Source organism: Manis javanica, chromosome 9 (genome assembly GCF_040802235.1).
Source record: "Manis javanica isolate MJ-LG chromosome 9, MJ_LKY, whole genome shotgun sequence".
Classification (NCBI taxonomy): Eukaryota; Metazoa; Chordata; class Mammalia; order Pholidota; family Manidae; genus Manis; species Manis javanica.
In genome coordinates this window covers 76,258,767-76,272,676 of record NC_133164.1, presented here as the reverse complement: position 1 = coordinate 76,272,676, position 13,910 = coordinate 76,258,767, and the positions used below count along the sequence as shown (strand labels likewise).

The 13,910-nt window shown below is 41.5% G+C and overlaps 1 protein-coding gene across 2 annotated transcripts in view; it reads right to left on the bottom strand.

Annotated features, from left to right (window-relative positions):
- PIEZO2 (piezo type mechanosensitive ion channel component 2) overlaps window positions 1–13,910 on the bottom strand; it is a 480,163-nt gene that overhangs the window by 24,036 nt on the left and 442,217 nt on the right. For both annotated transcript variants that reach the window (XM_037001110.2, XM_037001111.2), the window contains 2 exons: window positions 11,848–12,097; window positions 10,429–10,561 (listed from right to left, as the gene is read on the bottom strand). In XM_037001110.2, the coding sequence (XP_036857005.1) occupies window positions 10,429–10,561; window positions 11,848–12,097 (383 nt within the window). The remainder of the gene's footprint in view (window positions 1–10,428; window positions 10,562–11,847; window positions 12,098–13,910) is intronic.

Here is a 13,910-nt window from a genome sequence, read left to right as displayed (position 1 = left end):
CTAGAGTGGCAGAAAGCCCCAGAGGGAGGGGCCGGATTGTTGCTGGATGCAGTTGCTCTCAGCCTGTGACACCTTGAGCATGCTACTTAACTCCCTGCATTTTCATTTCCTCTTCTGTAAAACTTGGGTAATGAAAAGACCTGAGTCCCAGGGCTGGGGTAAGAATTCAGTGCAAATAATGAACACTCCAGCCTGGAGTCCTGCCCCAACCCCTGGTAAACAGCGGGTGGTCCCTGCTCCTCCCCTTTCCACACCCTGTGCCTCTCTGGGGTCCCAGGTAGTGTCCTGTGTGTCACATCTTGCTCTGTCCTTCATTATTGTGTGCTCCTGGCCCTGGCTTGCCTGCCCAGCCTCTGCCCTTGTCACTGTGTGCTGGGTTCTACCTTTGATTCCAGGCCACGTTCGTGTGGATGGCCCTCCTGGTCTCAGGGACCGCTGCTGCCCCTCCTCCATTCCCATTCCTCATCTTCTGCCTGTCTATGTCCCTGGCACTTGGGGGGACCTGTGCATTTTGCTGGAGCCCAGCTGTGTGAGTTGGAAAAACCATTTCCCAGTCATATGCCTGTTTCCCTTCCCTAGGATGCAAGTATGTCTCCAAGGCCATAGCAGATCTGACATATGCTTTCTGTCTGATCAGACTTTACTGTGGTAATGCCTGGTAATACATACTGTGACCCCTTGAACTTACTCATCCTATTCAAATAGAAAATTGTGTTTATAAATGCAGGGGATATGAAAATGAATCACACTTGCTGAAAAGTCATTTTTAACAGCAATACATCACCTTGCCCCAGCCAGAATGGCTACTATCCAAAAGACAAGAAATAACTGGTGTTGGTGAGGATGTGGAGAAAAGGGAACCCTCATGCACTCCTGATAGGATTGTAAATTGGTGCAGCTGCTATGGAAAACAGTATGAAGGTTCCACAAAAAATTACAAATAGAAATACCAAATGATTCAGCAATTCTACTTCTAGGTATTTATCCAAAGAAATGAAAACACTAATGTGAAAAGATATCTGTACCCCCATGTGTTACAAGAGTTTACAGCACTGTTTACAGTAGCAAAGACATGAAAGAAAGCTAGGTGTCCATGGATGGTTGAATGGATAATGAAAGTGTTGTATATATATATATAAACATCCATAAAACAGGAAATCTTGCCATTTGTTTTGACATGACAACATGGATGGACCTCAAAGCCGTTATGCTAAGTGAAATAAGTCAGAGAAAGTCAAATACCATATGATCTCACTTACATGTGGAATCTAAAACAAAACAAAACAAAAACCCAAACTCATAGACAGAGAGAACAGATTGGTGGGTGCCAGAGGAGTAGGGGTGGGTGAAATGGGTGAAGGGAATCTAAAGGTACAGACTTCCAGTTACAAAATAAAGAAGTCAAGGGGATGAAATGTACATCATGGAGAATATAGTTAATTATATTATATTGCATATTTGAAAGTTGCTAAGAGTAAATTTTAGAAGTTCTCATTATAGGAAAAATGTTTTATAACTGTGCAGCAATGTTACCTAAACTTATTGTGGTGATCATTTCTCAATATATACAAATATCAAATCCTTACATTGTACATCTGAAACTAATATAAAGTTTTATGTCAAGTGTATTTCAATTAAAAATATAATAATGCCAGGGGCGGAGCCAAGATGGCGGCGTGAGTAGAGCAGTGGAAATCTCCTCCCAAAAACACATAGAGCTATGAAAATATAACAAAGAAAAATCTTCCTAAAATAGAGACCACAGGACACAGGACAACATCCAGACCACATCCACACCTGCAAGAACCCAGCGCCTTGTGAAGGGGGTAAGATACAAGCCCCAGCCCGGCGGGACCCGAGCGCCCCTCCCCCCGGCTCCCGGCAGGTGGAGAGAAATCGGAGCGTTTTTTTTTTTTTTTTTTTTTGGCGAGCGCTTTTTGGAAGCCTTAGAGGGACGGGCCCCCGTTGCTGGGGAGGCAGGGTGGCGGGACCGGTGAGGAGGTGCCTGGGAACGGCGCCGGAGGACAAAGAATATCCCGCGTTTCTCCCTGCGAGACCTGGGGGCGGGTGCCTGAGACCGGTGCCTGAGGACCGAGGAGGTCGCACGTTTTTCCCCTTTTTTTTTTTCTCTTTTTGGCGAGCGCTTTTTGGAAGCCTTGAAGGGACGGGGACCCCAGTGCTAGGGAGGCACGGTGGCGGGACTGGTGAGCGGGTGGCTGGGACCGGCGCCTGAGGACAAAGAATATCCCCCGTTTTTCCCTGCGGGACCGGTGGGCGGGTGCCTGAGACCGGCACTTGAGGACAGAGGAAATCGCGCGTTTTTCCCCTTTTTTTTTCTCTTTTCTGCGAGTGCTTTTTGGAAGCCTAAAAGGGACAGGGACCCCGGTGCTAGGGAGGCAGGGCGGCAGGACTGGTGAGCGGGTGCCTGGGACCGGCACCTGAGGACAAAGAATATCCCGCATTTTTCCCTGTGGGACCGGTGGGTGGGTGCCTGAGACCGGCACCTGAGGACGGAAGAAATCGCGCGTTTTTCCCCTTTTTTTTCTCTCTTTTTGCCGAGTGCTTTTTGGAAGCCTTGAAAAGACAGGGAACCCGGTGCTAGGGAGGCAGGGCGGCGGGACTGGTGAGCGGGTGCGTGGGACCAGTGCCTGAGGACAAAGAATATTGAGCGTTCCTTCCCTGCGGGACCGGTGGGTGGGTGCTTTTTGGAAGCCTTGAAAGGACAGGGACCCTGGTGCTAGGGAGACAGGGCAGCAGGACCAGTGAGCGGGTGCCTGGGACCGGCACCTGAGGACAAAAAAAAAAAAAAAAAAAAATCGCTTGTTTTTTCCTTTTTTTTCCTTTTTTTTTTTCTTTCTTTCTGTTCCCTCTCTCATTGTTGCTGTTGTTGTTTTGGTTTGGAGAGTGCTTTTTGGAAATCTTAAAGGGGCAGGACAGGTCACTTAGACCAGAAGCAGGGAATCTGGGGATCTCTGGGCACTCTAACCCCCTGGGCAGCAGGGAGCACAGAGGTCCCTTATGGAGATAAATAGTCTCCTGGCTGCTCCCCCTCCAACGGGGCTCCACCATTTTGGAGGAACAGCCCCAGCCAGGCCACACCCACAGCAACAGCGGAGATAAACCCCAAAGCAACTGGGCAGGAAGCAGAAGCCCTGTCTGCGCACAGCTGCCCAGCACAAGCCACTAGAGGTCGCTATTCTCCCAGGAAAAGGCTACAAACCAACAAGAAGGGAAGCTCTTCCAGCGGTCACTTGTACCAGCTCTGCAAACTATCTCTATCACCATGAAAAGGCAAAACTACAGGCAGACAAAGATCACAGAGACAACACCTGAGAAGGAGACAGACCTAACTAGTCCTCCTGAAAAAGAATTCAAAATAAAAATCATGAACATGCTGACAGAGATGCAGAGAAAAATGCAAGTGCAATGGGATGAGATGCAGAGAAAAATGCAAGAGCAATGGGATGAAGTCCGGAGGGAGATCACAGATGTCAGGAAGGAGATCACAGAAGTGAAACAATCCCTGGAAGGATTTATAAGCAGAATGGATAAGATGCAAGAGGCCATTGAAGGAATAGAAACCAGAGAACAGGAACATATAGAAGCTGACATAGAGAGACATAAAAGGATCTCCAGGAATGAAACAACACTAAGAGAACTATGTGACCAAGCCAAAAGGAATAATATTCGTACTATAGGGATACCAGAAGAAGAAGAAAGAGGAAAAGGGATAGAAAGTCTCTTTGAAGAAATAATTGCTGAAAACTTCCCCAAACTGGGGGAGGAAATAATCGAACAGACCATGGAATTATACAGAACCCCCAACAGAAAGGATCCAAGGAGGACAACACCAAGACACATAATAATTAAAATGGCAAGGATCAAGGATGAGAAAAGAGTTTTAAAGGCAGCTAGAGAGAAAAAGGTCACCTATAAAGGAAAACCAATCAGGCTAACATCAGACTTCTCAACAGAAACCCTACAGGCCAGAAGAGAATGGCATGATATACTTAATGCAATGAAACAGAAGGGCCTTGAACCAAGGATACTGTATCCAGCACGACTATCATTTAAATATGATGGTGGGATCAAACAATTCCCAGACAAGCAAAAGCTGAGGGAATTTGCTTCCCACAAACCACCTCTACAGGGCATCCTACAGGAACTGCTCTAGATGGGAGCACCCCTAAAAAGAGCACAGAACAAAACACACAACATATGAAGAATGGAGGAGGAGGAATAAGAAGGGAGAGAAGAAAAGACTCTCCAGACAGTGTATATAACAGCTCAATAAGCGAGCTAAGTTAGGCAGTAAGATACTAAAGAAGCTAACGTTGAACCTTTGGTAACCACGAATCTAAAGCCTGCAATGGCAATAAGTACATATCTTTCAATAGTCACCCTAAATGTAAATGGACTTAATGCACCAATCAAAAGACATAGAGTAATAGAATGGATAAAAAAGCAAGACCCATCTATATGCTGCTTACAAGAAACTCACCTTAAACCCAAAGATAAGCATAGACTAAAAGTCAAGGGATGGAAAAACATATTTCAGGCAAACAACAGTGAGAAGAAAGCAGGGGTTGCAGTACTAATATCAGACAAAATAGACTTCAAAACAAAGAAAGTAACAAGAGATAAAGAAGGCCACTACATAATGATAAAGGGCTTAGTCCAACAAGAGGATATAACCATTCTAAATATATATGCACCCAATACAGGAGCACCAGCATATGTGAAGCAAATACTAACAGAACTAAAGAGGGAAATAGACTGCAATGCATTCATTGTAGGAGACTTCAACACACCACTCACCCCAAAGGATAGATCCACCGGACAGAAAATAAGTAAAGACACACAGGCACTGAACAACACACTAGAACAGATGGACCTAATAGACATCTATAGAACTTTACATCCAAAAGCAACAGGATATACATTCTTCTCAAGTGCACATGGAACATTCTCCAGAATAGACCACATACTAGCTCACAAAAAGAGCCTCAGTAAATTCCACAATATTGAAATTCTACCAACCAATTTTTCAGACCACAAAGGTATGAAAGTAGAAATAAATTCTACAAAGAAAACAAAAAGGCTCACAAACACATGGAGGCTTAACAACATGCTACTAAATAATCAATGGATCAATGAACAAATCAAAATAGAGATCAAGGAATATATAGAAACAAATGACAACAACAACACTAAGCCCCAACTTCTGTGGGATGCAGCGAAAGCAGTCTTAAGAGGAAAGTATATAGCAATCCAGGCACACTTGAAGAAGGAAGAACAATCCCAAATGAATAGTCTAACATCACAATTATTAAAACTGGAAAAAGAAGAACAAATGAGGCCTAAAGTCAGCAGAAGGAGGGACATAATAAAGATCAGAGAAGAAATAAACAAAATTGAGAAGAATAAAACAATAGCAAAAATCAACGAAACCAAGAGCTGGTTCTTTGAGAAAATAAACAAAATAGATAAGCCTCTAGCCCAACTTATTAAGAGAAAAAGAGAGTCAACACAAATCAACATAATCAGAAATGAGAATGGAAAAATCACGACAGACTCCACAGAAATACAAAGAATTATTAAAGACTACTATGAAAACCTATATGCCAACAAGCTGGAAAACCTAGAAGAAATGGACAACTTCCTAGAAAAATACAACCTCCCAAGACTGACCAAGGAAGAAACACAAAAGTTAAACAAACCAATTACGAGCAAAGAAATTGAAACAGTAATCAAAAAACTACCCAAGAACAAAACCCCGGGGCCGGACGGATTTACCTCGGAATTTTATCAGACACACAGAGAAGACATAATACCCATTCTCCTTAAAGTGTTCCACAAAATAGAAGAAGAGGGAATACTCCCAAACTCATTCTATGAAGCCAACATCACCCTAATACCAAAACCAGGAAAAGACCCCACCAAAAAAGAAAATTACAGACCAATATCCCTGATGAATGTAGATGCAAAAATACTCAATAAAATATTAGCAAACAGAATTCAACAGTATATCAAAAGGATCATACACCATGACCAAGTGGGGTTCATCCCAGGGATGCAAGGATGGTACTACATTCGAAAATCCATCAACATCATCCACCACATCAACAAAAAGAAAGACAAAAACCACATGATCATCTCCATAGATGCTGAAAAAGCATTTGACAAAATTCAACATCCATTCATGATAAAAACTCTCAGCAAAATGGGAATAGAGGGCAAGTACCTCAACATAATAAAGGCCATATATGATAAACCCACAGCCAGCATTATACTGAACAGCGAGAAGCTGAAAGCATTTCCACTGAGATCGGGAACCAGACAGGGATGCCCACTCTCCCCACTGTTATTTAACATAGTACTGGAGGTCCTAGCCACGGCAATCAGACAAAACAAAGAAATACAAGGAATCCAGATTGGTAAAGAAGAAGTTAAACTGTCACTATTTGCAGATGATATGATACTGTACATAAAAAACCCTAAAGACTCCACTCCAAAACTACTAGAACTGATATCGGAATGCAGCAAAGTTGCAGGATACAAAATCAACACACAGAAATCTGTAGCTTTCCTATACACTAACAACGAATCAATAGAAAGAGAAATCAGGAAAACAATTCCATTCACCATTGCATCAAAAAGAATAAAATACCTAGGAATAAACCTAACCAAGGAAGTGAAAGACTTATACTCTGAAAACTACAAGTCACTCTTAAGAGAAATTAAAGGGGACACTAATAAATGGAAACTCATCCCATGCTCATGGCTAGGAAGAATTAATATCGTCAAAATGGCCATCCTGCCGAAAGCAATATACAAATTTGATGCAATCCCTCTCAAATTACCAGCAACATTCTTCAATGAATTGGAACAAATAATTCAAAAATTCATATGGAAACACCAAAGACCCCGAATAGCCAAAGCAATCCTGAAAAAGAAGAATAAAGTAGGGGGGATCTCACTCCCCAACTTCAAGCTCTACTACAAAGCCATAGTAATCAAGACAATTTGGTACTGGCACAAGAACAGAGCCACAGACCAGTGGAACAGATTAGAGACCCCAGAAATTAACCCAAACATATATGGTCAATTAATATTTGATAAAGGAGCCATGGACATACAATGGCAAAATGACAGTCTCTTCAACAGATGGTGCTGGCAAAACTGGACAGCTACATGTAGGAGAATGAAACTGGACCATTGTCTAACACCATATACAAAGGTAAACTCAAAATGGATCAAAGACCTGAATGTAAGTCACGAAACCATTAAACTCTTGGAAAAAAACATAGGCAAAAACCTCTTAGACATAAACATGAGTGATCTCTTCTTGAACATATCTCCCCGGGCAAGGAAAACAACAGCAAAAATGAGCAAGTGGGACTACATTAAGCTGAAAAGCTTCTGTACAGCGAAAGACACCATCAATAGAACAAAAAGGAACCCTACAGTATGGGAGAATATATTTGAAAATGACAGATCTGATAAAGGCTTGACGTCCAGAATATATAAAGAGCTCACACGCCTCAACAAACAAAAAACAAATAACCCAATTAAAAAATGGGCAGAGGAACTGAACAGACAGTTCTCCAAAAAAGAAATACAGATGGCCAAGAGACACATGAAAAGATGCTCCACATCGCTAATTATCAGAGAAATGCAAATTAAAACTACAATGAGGTATCACCTCACACCAGTAAGGATAGCTGCCATCCAAAAGACAAACAACAACAAATGTTGGCGAGGCTGTGGAGAAAGGGGAACCCTCCTACACTGCTGGTGGGAATGTAAATTAGTTCAACCATTGTGGAAAGCAGTATGGAGGTGCATCAAAATGCTCAAAACAGACCTACCATTTGACCCAGGAATTCCACTCCTAGGAATTTACCCTAAGAACACAGCAATCAAGTTTGAGAAAGACAGATGCACTCCTATGTTTATCGCAGCACTATTTACAATAGCCAAGAATTGGAAGCAACCTAAATGTCCATCGGTAGATGAATGTATAAAGAAAATGTGGTACATATACACAATGGAATACTACTCAGCCATAAGAAGTGGAAAAATCCAACCATTTGCAGCAACATGGTTGGAGCTGGAGAGTATTATGCTCAGTGAAATAAGCCAAGCGGAGAAAGAGAAATACCAAATGATTTCACTCATCTGAGAAGTATAGGAACAAAGGAAAAACTGAAGGAACAAAACAGCAGCAGAATTACAGAACCCAAAAATGGACTAACAGGTACCAAAGGGAAAGGAACTGGGGAGGATGGGTGGGCAGGGAGGGATAAGGGGGGGGAAGAAGAAGGTGGGTATTAACATTAGCATGCATGGGGGGGAGGGAGAAAGGGGAGGGTGGGCTGCACAACACAGAGAGGACAAGTAGTGACTCTACCACATTTTGCTAAGCTGATGGACAGTAACCGTAATGTGGTTGTTAGGGGGGACCTGATATAGGGGAGAGCATAGTAAACATAGTATTCTTCAGGTAAGTGTAGATTAAAAATTTAAAAAAAAAAAGAAAGAAAGAAAGAAAAGGGGGATTACTCCTTAACAGGATAAAACTATTGGTAAATCAAAGATCAACGCATGCTTTAAATATCCTTAATGTTGATCACTTAAAGGGTGTCAGATGATCAGCTATGGAGGTACTCTTTTCTGATAATATTCCTTTCTCTTAATTAAAAAAAAAAAAAAAAGCAGTTACTGTGTGCTGACCTCCAATGAGTTCTGCACAGTGGTATAGAGGGCATGTCAAAGTGTGGGCAAAGGGTCTGTTTGTTTCTACGCAGAAGATCAAGGCCTAGCTTGGATACCCAGAAAATGAACTAAGATACGATATGCTGCGGTTGTGGCTGCATCCAGCCCACCGTCTCCTGGACTTGCCATAAGAAGGAGGAGGGAGATGTCTAGGCTGGCATGTGCATACAGTGAGACAACGAATTTGACTGGATCTGTACTGTTGGAACTCAACCAGGAGTTGGGAGGGGTGCAAGTTGTAGCACCCCAAAATCTCATGACTATAGACTATCTATGGTTAAAAGAACATATGGGATGTGAACAGATCCCAGAAATGGGCTGCTTTAATTTGTCTGATGGTTCAAGTACAGTTGGAAAATATCCATCATATCATAGATAAATTTTCACAAATGCCTAGGGTGCCTAAATGGTTTTCTTGGCTTCACTGGAGATGGCTGGTAATTATAGATTTGCTTTGTTTATGTCACCGTATTCCTATTATGTTAATATGTGTGTGCAAATTAGTTAGTAGTTTAAAACCTATACATACTTAAGGTACTATACAAGAAGATATGTCAAAGAAATAATCAATCCTCCCAAGTTTCCTTCATATGCTACATCTATAGCTTTTCTTCTTCCTTCCTAATTACAAAGCTTAAATAGAATTCGTGCCTCATATCGAATTTACCGAGTATTATAATTCCTCCAGGTGGTAAAGATACCTCGAGACAAGTGCTGGGCATAGAAGCCACAGGGCATAAATCTGCAAAGAAGTAAAAAGCTAACCTTTGCAAACAATATGGCTTCTCTCTCACTTACCAACTTTACATTTCCCTGTATGGCCCCGGAAGATGACTGGTTAGCCAGAGACGGGTAAGATTCCTCAAGGGAGGAACAACCTAAGACAGGCACAGTCGCAGGGGGGCCATCAGGTGAGAATTTGGGGATCAACAGAGGTCAGGCTCAGAACCTCACCCCCCCTGCTTTGAGAGAAATCTTCTGCATCCGTGGATGTCTTGCTGCCCTTGTCTAGCCTGGATTAATACTTAGTCCATAGGCACACACCTGATCATCTGATCATCTACATTTGCCTTCTTACAGCACTAAACTATGTTTTCTACCTTTATCTTGCATCTACCTACCACTTCAGCATTTTATTAAAAATAAAAATAATAATAATAATAGGAGAAATGTGGGATCAACATATAAATCAAGTACAAAAATCAAATGAATATTCATATTTGACCTGATGGTTTATAGGTCATATTGCATGATCAAAACCGAAAGTTTCTGTGATGAATGCCCTTGTACTGTTCACCATGTAAGAATTTATTCACTCTGTAAGAATTCGTTCACCATGTAAGAACTTGTTCGTTATGCTTCAGAAGATTGGAGACTGACGAGAATTAGGCTTGAGATGGATTAATGATTGTACATTGAGCGTTGACCCCCCTATACTGAATTTTATTGTTGTTAACAACCATTTGATCAATAAATATGAGAGATGCCCTCTCAAAAAAAAAAAAAATATAATAATGGGTCATTTTATTCAGCCTTAAGTGGATGTTTGTGATATGAGAAGTTACTTCTGTGCTCTTCTCCTGTGGTTTATAGGAAATAATTAATACTGGCTCCCCAGCCCTAAAATAAAACAGGTTTTCATGCACTCACTTCTTTATGGTAAATGCTTTTGCATTGACTAAGTGTTCTTGAAGCTTTTCCATATAAAGTTCCCTTTTGCTTTTTTGCTTGATGCTCAAAACACTGCTTCCTTTTTGACTGCTATTTCTGGTGCTCGTGCTGCCTAGAAATAAAAAGAAACCAAGCAGCAGTGAGTTACAGGTTTGCTGACATAAACATCACAGAGGCCCCTGGTGCCGGCCCTGCAGGGGGGCAGCTTGAAGCTGTTTCAGAGGGCAAGTCTACACAGATTCCCGTAAGAAAGGCGCCTCAAAACTTGGAATCTGCCTTCTTGGCTTTGCTTCCAAAGCAAAATACATCTGTGGGTTTTTACACCCAATGCTGGCTCTTCCCGGGTTGTTATGTGATTTTTATCCCTGGAAAAAATACATTAGAAAAACAGTTTTTACAGTCCTAGATGGGGTCCTAGGCTGTGGGTTTTCCAGGTTGGGTTGATGACCCATGCCTTTTCTCATGTTCAGATTACTCTACCTGCTGCAATAAATATGAATCTGCCTGAACAGTGTTTTTGAAGATGAGTACACAAGTTTGAAAAGCTTCAGACAGGATCATATAAATACAAAAGCCCAGTCACTCCAGGAGTGGCAATTGTAAGGCATATCTACTTTCTGACTGTATTCACTATTTAGTATGAATTTAATAACCAGCTTAGGAAAAAACTAGAAGGTTTCACTAAAAGCTCCCACTGATTAAATCTAAATATACAGTTGACTCTTAACAGAGGTTTGCACTGTGCAGGGCCCCTTAATATGTGGACTTTTTTCAATAAATAATTGGAAAAAATTTTGGAGATTCACAGTTTGAAAAAAATATTTTTCTCTTACTTTATTGTAAGAATACAATATATAAAACATACAACATACACAAAATATGTGTTAATTATTTATGTTATCATTAATGTATCCAGTCAATGGTAGGCTATTGAGTGGTAAAATATTTTGGGAGTCAGAATTTATATGCAGATTTTCAGTTGTGAGGAGGGTTGGTGTCCCTAACTTCTGCATTATTCAAGGATCAACTGTATTTTCAAAATAAATGATTTTTAACATTATGGACACACTAGGAAGAATCTCTGCATATAATATAAAAACTGTCATGGGCCCAGCATTTACTAGTACTGGGAAGCATGCTGGCCACTTTTCACAATCCCTGAAATCCTTGGCCTGGGAAGGAAACAGACGTTTTGCATAATGATGTGTGACTGCTCCGGGTCACACAGCAGAACTAAGATTTGAACTCCTGTCTGTCTGATTTCAAAGCACTTTGTTTTCACATCACAGTGTCTGTGTCCTCCATGCACCTAACAAAGCACCCTGCCCCTGCCCCACTGGCACAGGGAACGAGGCTGCTGGGCGATACGCCAGCGCAAGGATACCACCAGCCGGATACCTCTTTTGGACCTATTGGAAGAGAAGCTGGACCGAGGGGACATCTGGGTGCTGCTGCAGGAGCGTTTCCTGCGGACGGCGGTCGGCTGCTCAGGGAAGGTCACGTGCACCGACTCGGAGGACGCGGCCAGGTTGATGGACCTCAGAGAGTCGCAGGAGGCTCTTCGGCCCTGACTGAAGGAGAGCTCGTCGTCCGACCCCTCGTCTGCACTGCTGTCGGCGAGGTCATCCTCGTCCCATAAGCCGTGGCACTGAGGAAGTGTGGGGAGGGACAGTCAGCGTCGTTTCCATGAGGGTTTCTGCCCAGGGTATCTCATCCACACACTGTGCCCCCAGATTAGAAAGTCAGTTCTAAAACAGGGTGAGTGTAGTTGATAACACTCTTATACAGCTGACATTTGCTAGATTTAGAATTTACCTCTTCTCACCAAAAACAAAAAACAAAAAACAAACCTATATGAGGTGATGGCTGGGTGATGGCTGTGTTACTTAACTCAATGAGGTGAATCCTTTCACAAGGTGTATATATATATATATATATATATATATATATATATATATCAAATCATCTTGTATACTTTAAATATTGAATAAGCTTGTCAATTATACTTCAATAAATCTGATATTTTTTAAAAAAATGATTAGAAAACCAAGGCAGGGGAAAGGATTCTAAGACCACTTATTATCTAGAAGTTTACGTTGATCCCAGCAGAGTGGAGATGGGTGGGTGCAGATGATAAATCTGGCTAATTAACTGAGGTAGAGACAGATGTTTGGCAGATGGAGTGGAGGGGAAATTAACATGTCTTGTTCCTCAAGCAGAAGCACTTTCCAAGATGTCTCTCTGTGCTCACAGCTAGGTTTTGAAGCATGAGCTGAAGTATCAATGGGTAAATTCAGCCCCACTGTCGCAAATGCATCAAGTATCTCTATGGGAATAATGATGTGGTCCCTCCCGCAACCTACGCAGCAGGGTGTGAGCCTTCACTCTCCCCTGGCTGCCCCAGAAACAGAGCTGCAAATACTTTATTCAAAAAATGTTTGCCCACGTGTGACCCAGAGATTGTGGTGTGCTCTGTAGAGTCTGATTTTTGCCTCAAGGACGTGAGATAAAAGGGGATGGAAGGACAGATGGGAGGAATGATGGCAGAAGAGGGCTTAGAAACCAGGCACCTTGCTGGAGCAAGATGCTCCCTTGACCTTACGTCCCCCTAACGATGAGCCTGCTGCTGTAAGACAAGGCCACCCAGCGGGCTCACCTCCTCCTGAGGGCCCAGACTGCCAGGCTGTGCTTCTCCACCTCATCCAGTCCCTCTCTGACACGTACTGTTGAGGGAAAGGGCTCCAGGCCAATTTGCCAAAACTCGGTTGGCCAAAAAACAACTTGGAGAATGATCCATTCATTAAAAGACAAAGTCACTAATTTATAGATGCTTCTTAAATATTTGCTTATAGATATATTAGTTTTAAAAGACAATGAATGTATTCTTATAAACAATAAACATTTCAGATTTCTGTGGCAGGATTTTTCAATTTATATTGATTTCTTTCAAATCATTTGAAGTTGTTTTCCCTTCTGCCAACATTTTGACATGTTCAGATTTTTTCCTACTTTCTTAGCATTATTTGTTTATGAATTCTTCCAATTATATGAAACTTGTAGCAATTCATACTAAATAAGATAGTTTTAATCTCTTTTGAAATTTTCACATAGCTTTAATTGTTTGGTTTGCATAGAAGCATTGTTTAATTAGTATATTTTTTCAAAAGCTGTAGAGTAGTTTTGTAGTCATATGAAAAGATTCCAAAAAGTATTTTTCATATTGCCAGCTAACTTTCAGCATAATAGCACCTCAAACACATTCACCATATATACGAAATTTTCAAAGAAATCAGAGTAAGTGTATCAATATGAAACACTAAAGTTTTGTTTATTATATTCTTTAAATATAAAATTGTAGCTGTTAAACAATTTAAATATGAATGAAAAATAGAAAAAATGCTTAAAGGTATATGTAAATTTTCTAAATGACACATTCAGAAGGTTATAAAAGCTGTAAAAGA